General features: G+C 40.2%; 1 protein-coding gene and 1 long non-coding RNA gene across 3 annotated transcripts; one reads left to right on the top strand and one right to left on the bottom strand.

The window, feature by feature from the left end:
- Positions 1–5,111: 5,111 nt before the first annotated feature.
- Positions 5,112–9,452, bottom strand: LOC135561437 (uncharacterized). Its single transcript, XR_010459456.1, has 2 exons — positions 9,190–9,452; positions 5,112–8,735 (listed from the first exon to the last, which is right to left on the bottom strand). It is a non-coding gene; the product is annotated as an uncharacterized LOC135561437 (long non-coding RNA).
- Positions 9,453–9,497: 45 nt separating this feature from the next.
- Positions 9,498–22,207, top strand: LOC115145239 (serine/threonine-protein phosphatase 4 catalytic subunit B). Of its 2 annotated transcripts, none has more exons than XM_029686655.2 (9): positions 9,498–9,601; positions 10,149–10,357; positions 10,456–10,507; positions 16,526–16,576; positions 16,793–16,894; positions 17,236–17,409; positions 18,992–19,118; positions 20,476–20,665; positions 20,856–22,207. In XM_029686655.2, exons 2-9 carry the CDS (start codon positions 10,248–10,250, stop codon positions 20,983–20,985), a joined length of 936 nt encoding a protein of 311 aa, XP_029542515.1. In that variant the 5' UTR covers positions 9,498–9,601; positions 10,149–10,247; the 3' UTR covers positions 20,986–22,207. The 2 variants fall into 2 exon arrangements, with proteins under 2 accessions (XP_029542515.1, XP_029542516.1); XM_029686656.2 differs by having other exon boundaries at positions 9,506–9,601; positions 10,103–10,357.
- The last annotated feature ends 211 nt before the right edge of the window (positions 22,208–22,418 follow it).

The raw sequence follows: 22,418 nt of genomic DNA, 5'->3' as shown, positions 1-22,418 counted from the left end.
AAGACATTGTGTAGTTTCACACATAACAAAGGGTAAAGAGTGTGAGAAAAGCGGTAGACAGGCAGGGAGACAGACAGGTTCTTGGTGCTATGTTGAAGCAGCAGGCCCAGGGAGGAGGAAGACAGAGTGAAGGCACACAGCAAAGCTTTTTGTTTAATTTTTACTTGTTTTCACCTACACACACACTTTTCCACACTTGTATTACCCTGGACCCGAACACCACATATGTAATATACAGTGGGGCAAAAAAGTAATTAGTCAGCCACCAATTGTGCAAGTTCTCCCACTTAAAAATATGAGAGAGGCCTGTAAATTTCATCACAGGTACACTTCAACTATGACAGACAAAATTATTTTTAAAAATCCAGAAAATCACATTGTAGGATTTTTAATGAATTTATTTGCAAATTATGGTGGAAAATAAGTTTTTGGTCAATAACAAAAGTTTATCTCAATACTTTGTTATATACCCTTTGTTGGCAATGACAGAGGTCAAATGTTTTCTGTAAGTCTCCACAAGGTTTTCACACACTGTTGCTGGTATTTTGGCCCATTACTCCATGCAGATCTCCTCTAGAGCAGTGATGTTTTGGGGCTGTTGCTGGGCAACACGGACTTTCAACTCCCTCCAAAGGTTTTCTATGGGGTTGAGATCTGGAGACTGGCTAGGCCACTCCAGGACCTTGAAATGCTTCTTACGAAGCCACTCCTTCGTTGCCCAGGCGGTGTGTTTGGGATCATTGTCATGCTGAAAGACCCAGCCACGTTTCATCTATCCAAATCCTTCTGCCATGGTGACCACAAGTGGGATAATTGCTCTACGCAATTCCCCGTATCCAGAGGCTGTAGCCAAGGATCCCCCATCTCGCCTTTGCTCTTCGTTCTTTCGATCGAACTGCTAACACCGAAACTCAGAAATCACCCTAATATTTATCCTTGAAGTTTTAATAATGCATCCCATCACATATCCTTATATGCAGATTACATATTTTTGTTCACTGATAACGCTGTTTCTTCATGACTGTCACGACTCCTACCGAAGGTGGCTCCCCTTCCTGTTCGGGTGGCGCTCGGCGGTCGTCACCGGCTTCCACTGATCCCTTTTCCCCTTTCTGTTTATTGGTTTCACCTGTTTTGTGTGTAGGCTGATTAGTCGAGCTTTGTTAACCAGTAGGCCCGCCTGCTCTTTGTGCGGGATTGTTTTGTGTTGCTACTGTGCACGTTTGAGGTTGACATGTTTTCGTTCGTGGGCTTTTCTCCGGACTGTTTGAGTCCCTGTGTTTGGGGAATTTGTTTTGTGTGCGCCCTGTGTTTTGTGGGGTGGCTTATGTTCGCCGTGTGCGCAATTAAAAGCACTACCCTGTACTCTCTGCTTCCTGCGCCTGACTTCGCACCCACTATGCCCAGAGCGTTACAATGACCAAATATACTCTCTACATTTGATCATTTTAGTGCCCAACTGGATACAACATTAACTGGACAAAATCTGCTATAATGTCATTAAGCTTAGGACCAAAGAATTTCCAAGGAATATATGAATAGAAGTAGACCTCTCAAAATGGTCACAGCTTCAAACTCTCACCAAGCTAGAATTCATCATTAAGATGAATATTCTTCCCCAAATTAGTAACCAAACCCTTTGAGTTACCTTGTCTATCTAATATTCTGTAATTTATATTGTGGGATGGATGAGCCCTAAGGGACACCATATGCCTGCATGCTGATCTTCAATGTAGATCAAATAAAAAAGACTTATCAGGTCATTGAAATTTAGCCCTAAGATCATTAAAAGCTTGCAAAACTTAATCTCCAAAAGAATCGTCCAAAATATGATCCCCCTTATCCTCCCATTGAGTGAATGAAAAGGGGATACCTCCAGAAAGAACGGAATGATTGTGGAAAATTGGTGACTGAGCATGCCACTTCTGTATTGTGATCGATTCCTTTTCTACTAAGCGCCATGGTGTGAGTATGTAATTAGTGGTCCAACTTAACTTATCACGTTTTAATGATAATGCTGAATAGACTAGATCCTGAAGTCTTTGTGATAATGCCAAATTATCTTCTATAGGTCTCCGGGAGACTAAAGCATTTGGATCAAACCATGTTGAGAGGGGGTGTAGCACAAAAGTAAAACTTAAAGTTAGGCAGAGACAGCCTAGGTGGAGCTAGTTTAATCATTGCATTGAGAAAAAAGTGAATTGTGATTAAAATAGTCAAATAAATCAAATGAAAACCCTCATATCTCAAAGCAAAAAAATATATCCCCGCTGAGGCGTGGGAGCCTGATGAAACGGCTGAGGCATGACGTGGGAAGTGAGCCTGATGAGCTGTAATGATGGGCAGCCAGGATCTGGCGATTGGCCAAGATGGCTGCTTGAACAGACGCTTTTTTACCGAGCTCCGTACCAAACTTCAGAAAGATTGTGAAAATTGTTTAAAAAAAAGTTTAGTCATTATTATTTTTATTTGTTCAAGATATAAGACCTTTCCTGCGACTGGAATGATAATTGGATAATTTATTTCAGCATGTCCATGCAAAGTCGTGACAAAAAAATAAAGGAAAAAGTTAGCCGTTCTATTGCTAATCAACAAGAGAGAAACGTGCTTATAGACAACTGCCATAACTACACCTGGCCTATGGATAATATCATGCTTTCGAATGCTGAAGATGACGAATTCCCCTCTTTACCGGTTACTCCGTGCAAACCTCCACCCTCCAAAAAACCCAACATGAACTCTGACTTCGTGGCTACCCTCTCCTTACTCATCAACTCCAGGTGTGACGCCATTGAGAAAATGGTAGCCGCGAACACCATGGTTATCGAAGGCTTGAAAAAGACTGTGGAGTTTGCATGTGGTGAAATTAATGATGTGAAAACGAGAGTGACAAAAGTTGAAAAAAATGTGGAAAGGGTGGAAAAGAATAACAATGTCTACCATAGACGTCTCACTGATCTGGAACAATACACAAGAAAATGGAACCTGAGACTCTACGGCTTGCCAGAGGTGGAGAATGAAGATGTGCGAGGAGAGGCTATCCGTATCTGCCAAGAAGTTTTGCCTGCAGAGAACAACAAAGTTGGTGATAACATCGACGTTGTACATCGCCTCGGCAAGAAGCAACAGCAAAGCGATTCAAGACCCAGGGGTATCATCATCCTATTCACTACCAGATTCTACAGGGATGCTGTCTGGAAAGCTGCTAGGAAGAACGCCTTCCTTCAGAGCCATGGTATGCGTTTCGCCGAGCATCTCAGCCCGGAAGACATAGAAAGAAGGAACAAGTTGTGGCCAACGATCAAGATAGCACGAAGTGAGGGGAAGGCTGCTTACTTCGTCGGAGGACGAGGTTTCATCAACGGTTCAGAAATCCATATTCCTCCCTAAAATCTCACCAGAAGGAACAGGTTGATTGATGGTTTCAGCCATGGTATTCTCATTTTCCTTATGTTGTTTACCTAACAAGTATCAGGTGACTATTTTAAAGGAATACTCAGGTATTTCAATTCATTAGTTTGTTCTTGTATGACCAGAAGTCCTATTTTGTTTATAAACTTACGAAGAAAATTGAAAGCTGAATTGATGTTTTATGTATACAGTAACTAAGATACTGTTTTAAATGGCATACAGGTCTGCTCTGACTTTACACGGTTATTGTTCTATTTAGTTATTAATACTTATTTCCAAAAAAGGTCTTAGGAACGTTTATATGTAAAACATTTTGTTATTCAATTATTTTATGATCAGTTTTCATATGTACTTAAAGTAGTAGTACCCTTTTATTTAAATTATTATTTGTATGATTTCTCAGAATAGTTCCTGATTACACTAAAGAGGGTTTTTAGTCTCTCGTACTACAAGAACACTTGGTTTGGTCTTGAACATAATTTCCAGTTGAGTTGCATTTCAAATGTTATGGAATAAGCTATTTTCACTTTAAATTGACTTAAATGGTGCAGATCTCGGTTCCTTATCGTTTACGTTCACTGCTCCTACGTCTTTGACTCATCCTACTACAGTTTATACTTTTATATAATCTTTGTTGTTTTGTCTTTGTCTATATTATCTCTTAATGCTAGGGGGTTACGAAACAGTGTGAAGCGCAAGGCCTTATTTTTATTTGCTAAACAATTTCGAACAGATTTTTGCTTTTTTCAAGAGTCTCACTCAATTTCTGCTGATGCCAACTTCTGGAGGTCACAGTGGGGCAACGATATTTGGCTTTCCCATGGATCTGAACGCTCTGCTGGTGTCACTACAATGAAAATACCTTTGGTGGTAATATTCTACACTCGGAATGTGACCCCTTTGGTCACTTTATTTGTCTTGTGATCAGTTACAATGACATTACACTCATTACTGTAAACTTCTACGGGTACAACACCAAACATGAGAATGATGAATTTCTTGAATCTATAGAGAAACATATACTTCATTGGTTATCTAAATTTCCCAATTCGTTATTATTGATAGGAGGGGACTTTAACATTACAATAGATAATTCAACTGATAGATGGCCCCCAGGTAGGCCAACCAATCAGAATTTGGGTTTAATACTTTTTATGGAAAAGTTTGATCTTACTGATATATGGAGAGAGAGGTTTCCGGCCGACAGATCATTCACTTGGAGTAACAAAACAGGCTCCAGACAATCCAGAATAGATTTTTGGCTTATATCCAAATGTATTGATAGTGAGTGTGTTACTACAAATATTTGTACTACTCCCCTCACAGACCATAAGGCTATTTACATTGATATCAAAATATTTACCCCTGATACGAACCTTGGTAGAGCATCCTACTGGAAGCTAAATAGCTCATTATTAAATAATGATATAGTTACATTTGAGGTTAAAGATCTGCTCTCACACTTTTGGGAAAGGGCTTGTGAAGAAAAATCTTATTGCAAGAACTGGGAGCTCTTTAAATTTGAGGTGTCCAAATATCTTAGAAAATATGGTAGTAATCTTGCTAAGACCAGAAGAGCTGAGGAGGAAAAGGTGATCATTAAGATAACTTCCCTTTCTCAGAGGTCCCCAGCTGACCTCTTGGGGGAGGAGAAGATGGAACTAATTGAGTTACAAAATAAACTGGATAATATATATAAATTAAAAGCAGAAGGAGCCTTTATTAGATCTAGGAAAAAATGGATTGAGGAGGGAGAACAGAATTCATCCTATTTCTTTAGACTTGAGAAATTTCACTCTAAAAATAACACTATCCATAAGTTAAACATTGATGGTGTTATTACAGATGACCAAAAATTAATCGCTAAATACTGCAGCAATTTTTACAGAAAATTGTATAGCTCTACGTACTGTCAGGAATCCACAGATATGTTTTTTAACTCACTGAATAATGTTCACTCTATCAGTGATATAGAATCTAAACAGTGTGATGAACCCATCAAAGTTGAAGAGATTATAGAGTCTATCAAACATCTAAAGAACAATAAATCACCAGGTGTTGATGGAATTACATCAGAATTTTACAAATTATTTTCTGAACAAGTAGCTCCCTTCCTATTCCAAGTCTTTTTAGAGAGTATTAAAAACAATGTTCTCCCTCCTACAATGAGTCAGGGGTTAATAACACTGATACCTAAGCCTAAAAAGAAGTGCTGCTCATCGATAACTGGCGTCCAATTTGTCTTCTTAATAATGACTATAAGATATTAGCCTCACTACTTGCAAAAAGAATTAAAGAAGTTTTGGATGCAATCATTGATGAAACACAGTCTGGCTTCATGAGGAACAGACATATTTCTAACAATGTCAGACTAGTATTAGACGTACTTGACTACTCAGACCTAATAACTGAGGATAGCTTCATATTATTTTTAGATTTTTATAAAGCATTTGACACAGTAGAGCATCAGTTTCTCTTCCACTCCCTTGAGAGACTTGGCTTTGGGGATTTTTTCTGTAAGGCTATTAAGACTCTCTATGCAAATGGTAACAGCTCTATCAAATTGAAATATGGCACCTCACCTAGATTTGAGTTAAAGAGAGGAATTAGGCAAGGTTGTCCTATCTCTCCGTACCTGTTTTTATTAATCACCCAACTTCTTGCAAATTCTTTAAATAATAGTCCTGTACAAGGTATTTCCATAGCTGGTAAAGAAATTATTATAAGCCAGCTGGCTGACGATACTACACTTTTTCTGAAAGATGCTAACCAAATTCCCATATCGATCAATGTGATTACAATCCTTTTCCAAAGCGTCTGGTCTATATCTTAACATTAAGAAATGTGAACTCATGGCTGTCAAAGATTGTGTGACACCTTCATATTATGGTATTCCAGTAAAAGAAGAACTTACATATTTAGGCATAACCATTACAAAGGATCAGAAGTCTAGAGGCTTACTAAATTTTAACCCTCTTATTAAAAAAACCCAGAAGAAACTAAATCAATGGCTACAGAGGGACTTATCTTTAAAAGGTAGAGTCCTAATAACCAAGGCTGAAGGTATCTCTAGACTAACATATGGTGCTCTATCTTTATATCTTGACCGTAAAATAAGCAAGGAGATAGACCAGATGCTTTTCAACTTTCTTTGGAGAAACCGTACCCATTACATTAGGAAAACTGTTGTAATGAACACTTATGAGAATGGTGGACTGAATTTTCTGGATTTTACTACTTTAAATAATACTTTCAAGATCAATTGGATAAAACAATTCCTAAGAAGACCCACTTCTATCTGGAATTGTATTCCTCATCATGTCTTCTCTACTTTTGGTGGCCTTAACTTCATGTTGTTTTGCAATTATAATATTGACAAAGTTCCAGTGAAACTTTCTGCTTTTCATCGGCAGGTTTTCTTGTCATGGTCCTTAATTTATAAACACAATTTTTCTCCACACAGATATTATATATGGAATAATCGGGATATATTGTATAAAAATACCTCTGTTTTTAGAATATTGGTTCAGAAATAATATCCTATTGGTGAGCCAACTGGTAAATGCAGAGGGTCTTTTACTCAGTTATAAAGAATTCTTATCACTTTACAAGGTCCCTGTAACACCTAAAGATTTTGCAATTGTTTTAGATGCCATTCCCTCAGGTGTTGCTATGTTATTCAGGAACATGTCAAGACCTGACCCTCAGAGCCTACCTTCTATTGACCCTGTTGACTCATCAGTAGGAAAGATTTGTTTCTCTTTTGGTCCATTCAACAACAGAGCGATACGATCCTTGTTTCAGCAGGATGTTGTATCTATACCTTATGTCATGCCTTACTGGAATGGATTTATTGATAATATCTGTTGGAAAAAAGTTTGGATGTTGCCACAAACATACCTACTTGTTAACAAAATTAAGGAAGTTTCCTTTAAAATTATTCATAAATACTATCCTGCCAACCACTATATGAAGAAGTTTAAGGAAAACATCAACTCAAATTGCTCCTTTTGTAATGACCACCCAGAAACAGTTGTGCATCTTTTTTGGCATTGTATGCATGTAAGAAAACTGTGGCAAGACATCAGTAGGTTTATAATTGAACACATTTATGAAGATTTTACACTATTGTGGAGAGATGTACTGTTTGGATTCTTTACATACAATAGAAATAAGCGGAATCATTTTTATGTAATTAATTTCATTATTCTTTTGGCCAAATTTCATATACACAAATGTAAATTTACAAACAGAAAACCACATTTTCGTATCCTACAAAAAGAAATTGAACTGTATTTTAAGACGGTTAAATGCTCTACTAACAAAAAAGCTGTTAGAATTGTAAGTATATGCATGTCCCTTAAGGTCCTTGTGTAATTGTAATGTGAAATTGTACCCCCTAGCTCGATTGTCCATTGTTTGTAATCTATGTATGCTTGTGTTCCCTCATGTGCTTTATGTATTGATTTGTTGTTTAATAAAAAAAAATTAAAAAAAAAAAAAAAAAAAAAATGATGGGCAGCCAGGTGCCCTCGAACGCCAGAGAGGAGCGGGAGCAGGCGTGACACAATGCAATGTCAATGAGCACTGATTTCATTAAAAGTGCATTACAGTGGCTTGGAAATAGAATGCAAAAGGAGGCAAATAATTAGTAGGAAGACTTTTGTCATAATTAGATTGATTTGAGTTTGAGTGGAAGCCACGGGATTTTAGCCAGCGATTTTCCAAAACTATAGTTTGTTAACAAGAAATTTGTGGAGTGGTTGAAAAGCAAGTTTTAATGACTCCAACCTAAGTGTATGTAAACTTCCGACTTCAACTGTATCTGTGACCAACAGATGTCTATTCTCAGTCGTGAAGTCCATAGATTAGGGCCTAATTTATTTATTGACTGATTTCCTTAAACGCAACATGCAACAATTCCATTAAATTGTTGCATGTTGCGTTTATATTTTTATTCAGTATATATGTGAGCTAAACATAAAAATGAAACAAATAATTGCAAACATTTTCCTTAAAGTATATATATATATTATTATTATTTTTTGCCTCCCGGGTGACGCAGTGGTCTAAGACTCTGGGTTCGAGCCCAGGCTCTGTCGCAGACGGCCGCGACCAGGAGATCCATGGGGTGACGCACAATTGGCCTAGCGTCGTCCGGGTTAGGCCGATAGGGATATCCTTGTCTCATCGCTGTGTTAAGAAGCAGTGCGGCTTGGTTGGGTTGTGTTTCGGAGGACACATGACTCTCGACCTTCGTCTCTCCCGAGCCCGTACGGGAGATGTAGCGATGAGACAAGACAGTAACTACTAACAATTGGATACTACAAAATTGGGGAGAAAAAAAAAATTTATTTTTTTTTTAAGTATATATATTTTTAAAGTACTAATTTTAGTGTCCCCACTACAACAACAAAAAATACTTAAATAACATATAATATTGTCCTTGAAACATTACATTGAAATACTGTAGAATTACATTAATCTTATAGAGGACTGCTCCTTCTGGGGAGTGCAAATGTATTCAAAGCCTCTCATTGGCCAATACATAGCATTAGCAATTTAGGGATTGTGTACATCAATGGGGATAACATTTTTGTGCATAGTAAATTAATATTGTTATTATTTGACATTTTCAGGGTGGGAAAAACGCTTTCAATGTAAACGCTTCGACAGCATCATTGCATTTTGGTACACAATTACATACGTTTCCAACGAAACGCTTCGTTTGCCTTTCAGCATTGCGTTGCAGTGCGTTTGGTGTGGTGCATATCATACCTTGAATTTATCGAATTTATGCGTCAAATTGTATGCGTAGACGGCTTGACAGAAATGAAAGCAGAAGTTGAATGTTGAACTTTTGTTACATACATATCCAGATGATGCTGCATATTATTTTGCGCAATAGCGCTGTTGTAGAAAAGATATGTAGACAGTCAGGCCCCCATTGATTTTGTTATAATGTTTGAGCATAAGAGGACAGCATTAGCCATGTCAAACTACGATATTTGCTTAAAAACTGAAAATTCCCCTCCCGATTCATGACTACAAAATGCGGGTCCCCGACAGCGGAAGTTGCAGACAGAGCTCTTCCGGCGGTGGTTATGTGAACCGGTGAAAAAAGAAAATAACCGTGGAATAAAACAGCTGTATGTCTGTATTTCGAGTTCTTCTTCTCCAATATTCAAAGGTATTTGTGTTAGCTTGGATTACGCCATTTTCGCCTAAAAAACATAGGTAACAGATAGCTAGCATGCTAAATTAGCTAGCCAAGCAACGTTAGCATTTCGTACTACTTGATGAACGGGCCGAGATTGTTAGCTAATTAGTTAGCTTATGCTAACTAGAAAATAAATATATGGGTATTAAATATTCACGCAAATATACCCATAATACCAACCTCCATGAAAAGACCAGCCAACTAACCGACTGAGCTAACGTTACCAATTAACTAACGTTATGTTAATGTTGAACTCACTTCATGCTAACTAACTCGCTAACTTCGCTCGTAACGTTAGCTAGCTATAAGCTAGTTAGTTTATTGGGCTTTCCACTATTTGAAGCCCTCAAACTGAACAGAACGGACATATAACAATGTGTTAATGTAGCCATGCTCTAAAACATGTCATATATTAATCTTTCATAGATCCCTCTCTATTGCACCAATCTGCCGCTCTCTTTTTGTGACTAGAACTGCCTGAACAGCTAGAGAGTGTGTTTGTGTGTTCCCGGACCAGGGTGACTGTGTGAAGTATACACACCCTGTGTTTACGAGGCTCTGTAGGAGACAACTCCAGACCCCAGAGTGAGGATTGTGTGTGAGCCTCTCGCTCCATATGTGTGTGACAATGGGGGACATCAGTGATCTGGACAGACAGATCGAACAACTTAGGCGCTGTGAACTCATCAAGGAAAATGAAGTCAAAGCACTGTGTGCCAAGGCCAGGTAATTAAACACACACACAGGCCATATTACTTTAACATTTCTGATAAAATCTAAATCTTCATCACTAAGCCTGTCGTCTGCTTGTGTTTGTGTTACAGGGAGATTCTGGTAGAGGAGAGTAACGTACAGAGGGTGGACTCTCCAGTTACAGTGAGTATTTTCAGAATAGAAGACATCTTGATTACTTCGTAGATCTGCCTAGACTGCCATTATTTGCATTTCACAACCTGATTCCTCTTGTTACATGTGTAATGTTGGATGATTGAATACATTTGGGGAATGGAAACGCTAGGCTTTAGAACACCAGCTAACTGTAAAGGCCAGTTTATACTTGGTCTAACAACATGTTTGTAGGCAATTATGCGACAAGTGTCGCTGGTCAAACATTTAATTTATACTTCGGTGGAATGTCTGTTAGTCCGTCACTGCGACTGTCAGTTTCCTTGTCGTGCAGACATTAAAAAGTCTACTTCTCTGCGACTGTCACAACGTCCGTTGTCGTGGTTACTGTACTGTCACAGCAACCAGACCAAATCCTCCTGTGACAAGATGATGCAGTTCTAAAATTCTCAGATAGAATGACCTACTTTTATTTCGTCACACTGTGGCAGTAAGCTATTTTCTGTAAGCTCGCCATTACCTTGTAAATAATTGTTTTGGGTTTACTTTTCTGTAATAATGAATAAGAAGTAACTCAAGTTTAGACGTTGTCAGCTATATTTGAACTGGCTAGACAACAAACCAAAACGTTGTTTAGAAAATTGCTTTTAGTTGCCTGGCTTGCTAGATTGACATTTACTGAATTCATTTTTAAACAGATGGATATATTGGTGTTAAAATAGAGAAAATATGCTATTTGGAGCACCAGCCTGCTGTTGTCATGCAGAGGCTGTTTTGTGTTAATACTTTTTCATAAGTACAAAGTTTGATGTCGGATGACAATAGAATGATTACCGGCACACCGGCAGTCAAATTCCACATGACCGCTTAGTCACAGTAATTAGGCTTCTCCAAGCTCTGATGCTGCGGGTCATTTAGTAGCCCACTAAACTTGCTAACAGCCTGGTACTCAGCACTCTTGTCCCTCTAATCGCTCTGACAATGCAAATGTATTTGAGAATCTAATCTAACACTTAATGAGAGCCAATGAGCTCATGTTGCGCAACATTTATATAGGCTATGCAATTGCAGGAGAAATCATGTTGATGACGACTAATAAAAAGAGGATCCATCAGCTTTCTATAGGCTAGGCCAACTATATTTAATATTCAACTTTCCTAATATTAACCCTTGTGCTTTGCTGAAAATAAATTTTGTTCATTGTGGTATGGGTCAGATTGACCCGGACAGTTTAAACACGCTCAAGACAGTCAAAGAATCAAGTTAAAACAGCCCAAACTTTATTCGGTCTTGTCAGACCTTTCAGAAAGAAGAAATACAAGAACAGTTGATTTTTAAAAAACTCTATATTTAAGAACTATTTGTTTGACATATTTCCTTTCTCACAGCAAGCATTTTCTGTTTCCCCAAGTGTACATTTTTTGTTGTATTTTCCAGTAACACTTAGGTGTGATTTGACCCTATTGGTCAAAATGATCCCTTCAGTCTTTCTCTCTAAATGTTGAACACAATGTACGTGTGTGCTTCCTGCAGATGTATTTATTGCATTCTACACTGCTGGTTTTACTGTCTTTGTGAGGGGGGGGTCCTGGAACAATTTTGATTACATTGGAAGCTGACAGTCCTACCTTAACTTCGTTGTGGGGACAGTGACCAGTCTATATTACCATTTTTTAGACCTCCATGTCCTCTCTTCTCTGGATGATGGTTGTTGCGTGCTCTCTCTCTCATCTGATGGAGGGGATGGTATAGCAGACTCCTCCTCTTCACCAAAGAAAAATTCACAATCTGGATCATCAACAGCATTGTCCTCTGTCTCTGAAATGTCCTCTGTCTCTGAAACCTCTTATTGTATTTCACTGTCACAGTACAGAATTTGTGATAAGGCTTCATTGACTGAACATTTTTTGGAGATAATTTGAGTGTCTGTGTCAGAGATCTGCTGCTCTCACACGGAGAAGGATAACATTGGGAAACTCCTTTTCACCCAAACATAGTTATAAAAGTGCAACCAGAACCAGTCAAAACAAAATACAAAGACACTTGTTTATTTTGGACCTGTGCTCTGGGTCAAAAGGACCCTCAACATCATGTTTGTATATCAAATATACACAGACATTCCACAACACATCAGTGTGTCCAAATTTTGAAGTTAGGTTCATGACCCTAAATGAGGAAAAGTCCTTTAATTCCATGGAGAAAAAGGGAGGTTAACTAGTATTTTAGACAACTCAAGAGTGGAAATGGGTCAAATTGACCTGCAACATAACAGGAGGGTTAAGCACATTGCTTATATTTACAACAGGAGTACAGCCTACCTGGCATGAAATAAACCACAGGGAAAAACGTCCTCCATTTAAGTGCATAGATGACATGTATTTTTTCCCAGTGCCCCTGTTTCGAGACAGGTGCATGATAATGTCCCATTTTAAATCAAAGAAATTGTCACGCATATATTATTTAGTATATGTAAAGACAATATTAAATCAAGAATAGTTTGATGGGTGACAATATGCCCATCACTTGTGAATGATGCCCAGCATAAGAAACAATGACTTTTTTTTGCAACTGCTTTACAAGGGGTGTAGAGCCTAACTGGCATATATAAGCTGCGAGTGAGTTTCAAGTTTGGGGGAAATTATTTTCACCATTACATGCATAATTGCATTTGCGGTCACTTTTCATAATGGTGTTTTCCGCTAATGGAACAATTGCGCTTATGTGCTAATTTCTGAGCTTATAATGTGAAGAAATAGTGTAAGCTAAACGTTATGATCTGTTGCGTCACATTGCATACGTTTTTTTTAATGCTAGTTGGTTGTATTCATTTGGGATCTATTCCATCCCACAACTGTCCCAGACTGTGTGGAATATTTATTTCTCGCACAGAATAGAATATGTTGACTTTTGTACTATGGGGGATAGTAGATTGACAGGCTAGTGTCTTTGCTGTTTGTTAGGCCTACTCATCTTGTTGGCTGACAAAGAGTAAATGTGCGCAGTTCATCCAATATCTTCAATATGCATGTCGGAATGGGATAAGGACGCACACAGTTGCGTCAACGATTTGTCAGTCTTTACTTGTAGCAGGTGAGAAAGACCCGATCACGTGAAGGAGAGCCATGTGAGTGAGAGACGCTTCAGATTGCGCTCCTCAGAGAGAAGGGCAAAATGCAGCAGGGCAAAACCCATGGATTTATTTTCTAGTGCTTGTCAAATTGTGAGTGAGATACTATTGGAGTGTGTACAGCCTGCTCAAAAAACAAAGTAGACCTCATGCCTTTTCAAGTGACTTTTTTTCAAATAATCATTAGCGTCTCATCATGCAGCCTTACAATGTATTAAACATCAAAACATATAGCCCAAAGTTTGTAGAACAACTAAAGTTACATTAATAACTCTAAATTAAGCATATAGGAGTAACTATTTCTTTGTTAGTCGCTCAACACAGAATAGCCGCATGTGCACACTCCCTCATCGTTTGGAGAAAATATTTATTTTATTCAGCTTTGTTCAATTGTATTCTTCATACTATAAAATAATATAAATTAATGCCACGTAATTATAAGCAAATTAACTATTGTTGCCCACATCCATTTGACATAGCCACATCAGGACCTAACATAAGGACAACTCAGAATATGCTATTCTTCTGAAATTGACAATTTTCTTCATCATGCTTCTTTAGACCTGTATAAAATAAATCATGGATTTATTGTGAAAGTGTAGGCTATATTGCATGGATTTATTAGACTTTTTAAAATGGCTTGTAGACTATGTGTGGGAACCAGGAGATGCTAATTGTGTTTGTTAATTAACAGTCAATTACCTTGAGACTGACGGTTATTTTGCGACGCCACACTCCTAATCATGACCCCTGCGTATATTAATGAGCCATACATTGCTGGTGTCAAACCATTTATGAAAACATGATACATATTTTGGAAGCTGAGAAGCAGCCCTTTAAAATGATGTGTCAATTAAAAAAACACATCCCTGCCTCGCTTGCTAGTGTTGTCACGATGCCAACATAACGATACCAGGCCAAGCAAGGCCAAGTGGCTTAGCATCCTGTTCACCCCATTCCCCACACTTTTTCCCATTTTCTAAACGCTATGCGCTATACAAAAAAAATCTGTCACTGATATTTACACTTCTATGCAATACAACATATTTAATATTTAATTTAACTTCACACTGTTCACTGCATAGAATGACTAATTTGCTCATATTTGCAAAGGCCTGCCTGTGATTTGGCTGGAGGAATGGGATGATGGAATATACATGCATAAATAATGGTATGCATGTCATTGTGGCAGGAATGGAAAAACACTTAATTAAACTTTTACTCTTCAGTTAAGACTCACACATACTCTGTCTCCCTCACACACTCTGTCTCCCCCATAAACACACACTCATTGCTCCCAACTTTAAAAACGTTAGGCACCAAACAGAATGTAAGGAGCACCAGAAAGAGAGATTTTTGTTAGTTTAGTCTTACATTAAGCCTATATGAATCTTACCTTTTGAAGCACATCTCATGAGTAGTAGACCCTTTTCCTTTCTTCCTATGCCAATCAAATATGCCTAGACCTGCCAAGTTACCAGGTTGTTAGCTACCTAGGTAACTTGACTGAACAATGGCCCGGGATTAGTTTAAAACAGCCCAGCCAGCGACATGTTTTGTGAAATTATATCAAATGCGTGCGAAATTGTGCAGGAAGAATAAAAGGTTGCTCCAGTAATGTGAGTCATATTTTTTTAACCCTTTGAGCTGGAGGCAAGTCATTTTCTTTGCTGTAAAGCTGCAAGCATGACTGTCACAGAGCTGTTTTTCTTCTGGCACTGCTGTGTGACAGCGAACTTGCAAAGCCTATCAGACTGGCCTGTGCTCTTGGATATACCAGGGATGAAATTATATAGAATGTAGACCTATCAATTTTCTTCGTTCTGCACGCTGCTCCAATGTATCAAATGTACAAATGTAACAAATGTAACAGAAGACTGATCAGTGTCTGCATCCCCCCTCGCCATCACGTCTAAATTATATTTTTAAAACTGAGGAATAGATGCGCAGGAAGAGCGGATGGAGAGAAGCTGGTGATTGATAGTTGGAATGGGATGCGACTGGCGGAAATGTGAAATGCGCTTGAAAGTGAAGGGGACATTATTGGACCGGTGCTAACAAGAGACTAGTTGCTGTTGCTTACATTTTTTTTTTTACAGAATGTATTTAAAAAAATATAACAGGTGCCAGCGGGTACTTTCAGATCAGTAGGGCTGAAAAATGTCATAGTATCATGAAACGGTACTATGGTATTCTAAAATGTTGGTATCATGACGTTTTGGTAGCGTGACATTACTGTGGTACTGGTATACCATGCAACACTTCTTCATATCTAACTTAATAATTTTCCAGTTTGTGTTAGCTAGGTCTCACGAATACCTAATGACATGCTCTTCAAATTGTCGATAGGAGTATTTTAGCTTGTAGTTATCAATGAAACTATTTACATAAAAAAGACAAGACGAGCTAAATCAAGTAGACTGGCTAGTTAGATACTTTGCCTCATTTTGGCTGATTGTCTACTCGGCTTGTCAACATTTCATTTCACTGACTCGTCAATTGGAAAAAATACTCTAAAATGTACATATAATTATCAACATTAAAGCGAATTGTATACAGTTTCATACCTTAATATTGTTGTCCTGATCTCAATGACAGAGCTGTCAAAGTTGAGAAACCTTTTAGGTCCAGTAGAGGCACGGCACCTCCCAGTGGCCGCATTCACTTTGTCTCAATGCCAAAACTCACAATTTGCTCACTCCTACCAAAGACACATTGGCGTCAGTTGTTACAATGGCAATTCAAGATGCCGCTACCCATACCTCCTAATAAATGTTGTTCAAGGTCAAAATACAAAAAATATAGATTTTTCTATTTTTAGAAGCACATGTTTAGTATTAGTGGGTTGAATACATGTTTGCTCAGCTTACTTCCTGAATTGTTGCCCTTTAATTCCCTACAATTCTTATTTTCTATCACAGGTGTGTGGGGATATTCATGGACAGTTTTATGACCTAAAGGAGTTGTTTAGAGTAAGTTCATTCTCCTGTCTGTATTTCCTGCATTTCATCTGTATGATTTCTCAGTGCCTCTTTGTCCGCACTCTTTGTCTGTACAGTTCCAAACTCAACATAGGCACAATTTTGCTTCATTATGCCATAAACTCCATGTCATTTACATGCATATCATATTCTGCTGTGCCATTTTTGACGTGTCATTATTTAACACTTCAATTGCGTGTGTGCAAGGTAGGGGGCGATGTTCCGGAGACAAACTATCTCTTCATGGGTGACTTTGTGGACCGAGGCTTCTACAGCGTGGAGACGTTCCTGCTGCTCCTAGCACTCAAGGTACTCGAGAGAAGCCAAATCGGAGCTATTCAATTATTCTGAGGCTAGATGTTTTCATTCTTCAGACCCTCTTTCACTCCCTCTGTTGTAGTGTTTCTAATGCTATGCAGGGTTGGAGTTAGTTCAATTTAAACTTATGTAAATTCAGGAAATGCAATGATTGGACGTTTTTTTATACTTTCTCATTGTACTGTGCGAAGTGTGCGCTTTGTGTCTAGCCCCACTACTAACCTCTCTATGGGACAAAGTCGGACCTACTACCCCTCATTTGCTTTTTGGCCAGTAGGGTCCCATTGAAGGACCCATTCTAACAAGTAACTTACCCCTTCCTCCCCCCATAGGTGCGGTATCCAGACAGGATCACTCTGATCCGAGGGAACCACGAGTCACGGCAGATCACACAGGTCTACGGCTTCTATGACGAGTGCCTCCGCAAGTACGGCTCGGTCACCGTGTGGAGATATTGCACCGAGATCTTTGATTACCTGTCCCTCTCTGCCATCATCGACGGCAAGGTGCGCTCCCCGGCCCCTTCAGTCACATTTCTCTGCTTCTCTCTGATTGTTATTTGTGCCGTCTTACCAACTCCAATGGTCATACCAAGGAGGGACGTGACAATGAACATAGGAGTTGATAATACAGCACAAATAGATCTGGGACCAGGCTAGATTGTTATGGTTAGATGGCTAGTCTCGCTAAATAGCTAGGTCTCACTGAAACAGCATGACTCGTGACAATCTCCCCTCTTTATATCTTTCCAGCTAGCTCAGGTTTTCCTCTGGTAATTAATGCAAGTAACTCTGGATCGCAATTGCACCCATCGGTTCAAACATGTTTTGTTGCTTTATTGAGAAGAATGTTTTTAAAGAAACCTGTTTCTTGAGTTGGATTGTGTAAGGCCTTAACTATACTGAACAAAAATATAAACACAACATGCAACGATTTGAAAGGTTTTACTGAGTGTTCCAGTTCATATAAGAAAATCAGTCAATTGAAATAAATTCATTAGGCCTTGATCTATGGCTTTCACATGACTGGGAATACAGATATGCATCTGTTGGTCACTGATACCTTTAAAAAATAAGTTTGGGCTGTGGATCAGAACCAGTCAGCGTCTGCTGTAACCGCCATTTGCCTCATTCAGCGAGAAACATCTCCTTCGCATAGAGTTGATCAGGCTGTTGATTGTGGCCTGTGAAATGTTGTCCCACTCTTCAATGGCTATGCAGAGTTGCTGGATATTGGCAGGAACTAGAACATGCTGTTGTACACGTCAATCCAGAGCATCCCAAACATGCTTAATGGGTGACATGTCTGTGTATGCAGGTCATGGAAGAACTAGGATATTTTCAGCTTCCAGGAATTGTGTACAGATCCTTGCGACATGGAGCTGTGGATTATCATGCTGAAACATGAGGTGATGGCTGCGGATCAATGGCACGACAATGGGCCTCAGGATCTCATCACGGCATATCTGTGCGTTCAAATTGCCATTGATACAAAATGCTATTGTGTTTGTTATCCATAGCTTATGCCTGCCCATACCATAACCTTACCCCCACCATGGGGCACTCAAAACGTTGACATCAGCAAACTGCGCACCACACAACGCCTTACAAGTGGTCTGCGGTTGTGAGGCCGGTTGGACCTACTGCCAAATTCTCTAGATGTTGGGGGCGGCTTATGGTAGAGAAATTAACATTAATTTCTCTGGCAACAGCTCTGGTGGATGTTCCTGCAGTCAGTATGCCAACTGCACACTCACATAACTTGAGACCTCTGTGGGATTGTGGTGTGTAACAAAACTGCACATTATAGTGGCCTTTTATTGTCCCCAGCACAAGGTGCATCTGTGTAATGGTCATGATGTTTAATCAGCTTCTTGATATGCCACACCTGTCAGGTGGATGGATTATCTTGGCAAAGGAGAAATGCTCACTAAAAGGGATGTAAACAATGTGTGTACTACATTTGAGAGAAATAAGCTTTTTGTGCGTATGAAAAATGTCAGGGATCTTATATTTCAGCTCATGAAACGTGTTAATATTTTTGTCCAATGTAGATTTTTTTTCTCTCTCTCTTTCTCTCATTGTGTAGATATTCTGTGTGCATGGTGGCCTTTCTCCCTCTATTCAAACTCTGGACCAGATCAGAACTATTGACAGGAAGCAGGAAGTGCCTCACGATGGCCCCATGTGTGACCTGCTGTGGTCTGACCCAGAAGGTAAGATACTGGTAAATAACCCTTCCACCCCAAAAATGTGTAGCTATAACATTTACATTTAAGTCATTTAGCAGACGCTCTTATCCAGAGCGACGTACAAATTGGTGCGTTCACCTTAAGACATCCAGTGGAACAGCCACTTTACAATAGTGCATCTAAATATTTTAAGGGGGGTGAGAAGGATTACTTTATCCTATCCTAGGTATTCCTGAAAGAGGTGGGGTTTCAGGTGTCTCCGGAAGGTGGTGATTGACTCCGCTGTCCTGGCGTCGTGAGGGAGTTTGTTCCACCATTGGGGGGCCAGAGCAGCGAACAGTTTTGACTGGGCTGCGCGGGAACTGTACTTCCTCAGTGGTAGGGAGGCGAGCAGGCCAGAGGTGGATGAATGCAGTGCCCTTGTTTGGGTGTAGGGCCTGATCAGAGCCTGGAGGTACTGAGGTGCCGTTCCCCTCACAGCTCCGTAGGCAAGCACCATGGTCTTGTAGCGGATGCGAGCTTCAACTGGAAGCCAGTGGAGAGAGCGGAGGAGCGGGGTGACGTGAGAGAACTTGGGAAGGTTGAACACCAGACGGGCTGCGGCGTTCTGGATGAGTTGTAGGGGTTTAATGGCACAGGCAGGGAGCCCAGCCAACAGCGAGTTGCAGTAATCCAGACGGGAGATGACAAGTGCCTGGATTAGGACCTGCGCTGCTTCCTGTGTGAGGCAGGGTCGTACTCTGCGGATGTTGTAGAGCATGAACCTACAAGAACGGGCCACCGCCTTGATGTTAGTTGAGAACGACAGGGTGTTGTCCAGGATCACGCCAAGGTTCTTAGCGCTCTGGGAGGAGGACACAATGGAGTTGTCAACCGTGATGGCGAGATCATGGAATGGGCAGTCCTTCCCCGGGAGGAAGAGCAGCTCCGTCTTGCCGAGGTTCAGCTTGAGGTGGTGATCCGTCATCCACACTGATATGTCTGCCAGACATGCAGAGATGCGATTCGCCACCTGGTCATCAGAAGGGGGAAAGGAGAAGATTAATTGTGTGTCGTCTGCATAGCAATGATAGGAGAGACCATGTGAGGTTATGACAGAGCCAAGTGACTTGGTGTATAGCGAGAATAGGAGAGGGCCTAGAACAGAGCCCTGGGGGACGCCAGTGGTGAGAGCGCGTGGTGAGGAGACAGATTCTCGCCACGCCACCTGGTAGGAGCGACCTGTCAGGTAGGACGCAATCCAAGCGTGGGCCGCGCCGGAGATGCCCAACTCGGAGAGTTGATAAGCAGGATGGTGAAGATTCCACCAAGTCTGTCTCACACATTATAGCATTTATCCCCAACGAAAAGGAATGAGACAATTCGAGTTTCTCTCCCACAGACACCACAGGGTGGGGGGTGAGCCCGAGGGGGGCGGGCTACCTGTTTGGCAGTGACGTGGTGGCCCAGTTCAACGCGGCCAATGACATCCACATGATCTGCAGGGCTCACCAGCTGGTCATGGAGGGCTACAAGTGGCACTTCAATGAGACAGTGCTAACTGTGTGGTCCGCACCCAACTACTGCTACAGGTCTGTGTCCTGTCTCCATCTTTTCTTGCTTGCTTGTCGTTTAGTTTTTTTCTATATATTCTGCATTTGGACTGCTGAGTTTATGGCCAAACTCTGCTGTGTATGCATGTTGTTAGCTTAAAGCAATGTTTAGGTCGCCATAGCAAACATCTAACTCTTCTGCTCCCTCTCTCCCTCCCCTGTAACACAGATGTGGTAATGTGGCAGCCATCTTGGAGCTGGATGAGCACCTGCAGAGGGAGTTCATCATATTTGAAGCCGCCCCGCAGGAAACCAGGGGTATTCCCTCCAAAAAGCCAGTGGCAGACTACTTCCTGTGACCTCTCACCCTGGAGGGAATACGGAGCCTTTGGCTGTGTTCCCCTGCTCAGACGTTGCATGCATCAACCAATGGTTGCGTGCCACATCATTGACTGTCGTCGACTGCTATATTGCTATAACTTGATGTGGTTAGCTGATACTTAAAATGTCTATCCAGGGGTTGTAAGATCTGGCATGCGTTAGCAATGCCTGGGCAGAGGAACGCACCCTTTATGTTAGGATGGTTTCTTGTGTCTTGAACCTCTTTGGTTCTGTTTCAAACTGACCCCTAGACCAGGGGTATACAACCCTGTTCCTGGAGTGCTGCAGGTACTGTACAATTGTCTCAAGGCACCACATTGAGCTACTAAGCTTATTTATCAGTTCAATTCAACACATTTTTTCTTCCAGGTCAGTTTAATCAAAAGCAGGAAGTGCCTTCCGCACACCAGGACCAGGGTTGCCTACCCCTGCCCTAGACACTTCTTGATTCCCCACTGTAGAGATGAAAGAGCTGTGTCAGTGTGAGCAATATGGCAGAAACTCCACCTACCCTATCAGAGGATGAGGTGGCGCTATTACCATACTGCTGATACTGTTCAGGCCTTGGTTGGAAGATCATGAAGTATCTAGTTGTGACTGCTTTGGGTCTGAATGAATCTGTGCCCATTTCAGCTCTTTACAATGGCCATAGTTCTTTTTCTTCCTCCCCTCCTATTAACTTCTCTTATCCCCTCTCACCGCCATTGAGTTATTTGGTATTTGCCCTTCCCCCTAATCTTGTAGTATTTTTACATTTGAAAATGTGAACATTGTCCTACAGATGGAGGGATACTTGAAAGGAGATGAAAGAATATTTTAATCTGCAGATATAGGAAATTAACCCATTTCTGGGTTGAATTTTCCATATGCATAATTTCTTACACATTTTTCTTTTCTTTGATTTTTGTATAACTGTTGTGTAAAGGATGAACTGCAAAAATTATTTTTCTTCAGTTTGCTATTTCAGTGTCCTGTTTGCTTGTTTTCTCTAACTCAGTTTTCAAAAACATTGTTCTCGATGCTACTCAGCCTAAACAGCACCTACACTCAAACAAAAATAAAGTAACTGGTTAAATGGGATCACTACACACATTTTTTTTTTTTTCTGTACCTTGTTGATGCCTATTGATCCACAAATCTCTGTAGGGTTCACTGTTGACTTTTGATATTGTGAAAATAAAATCTTTTTGTATCAATCTCCTTTATCTGCTGGAGTGGCTATAGTTTGGACGTTTCAAGTTCTGTTTATTTAGCCAGTTGATGCATGGAGTGGAAAAAAATACAATGATTTTGACCTAACCTTCAATTATATATCCAGACATGATATACTGTTGAGTGTTGTTCCCAACCAAAGTCCTAATTGCAATATTTACAAGAGGCATGAAATGAGTAAGTGTGGTGATTTTAGATA

Source organism: Oncorhynchus nerka, linkage group LG17, assembly GCF_034236695.1.
Source record: "Oncorhynchus nerka isolate Pitt River linkage group LG17, Oner_Uvic_2.0, whole genome shotgun sequence".
Classification (NCBI taxonomy): Eukaryota; Metazoa; Chordata; class Actinopteri; order Salmoniformes; family Salmonidae; genus Oncorhynchus; species Oncorhynchus nerka.
The sequence above is the reverse complement of the archived record's forward strand: the minus strand, read 5'-3'. Positions and strand labels throughout refer to the sequence as shown.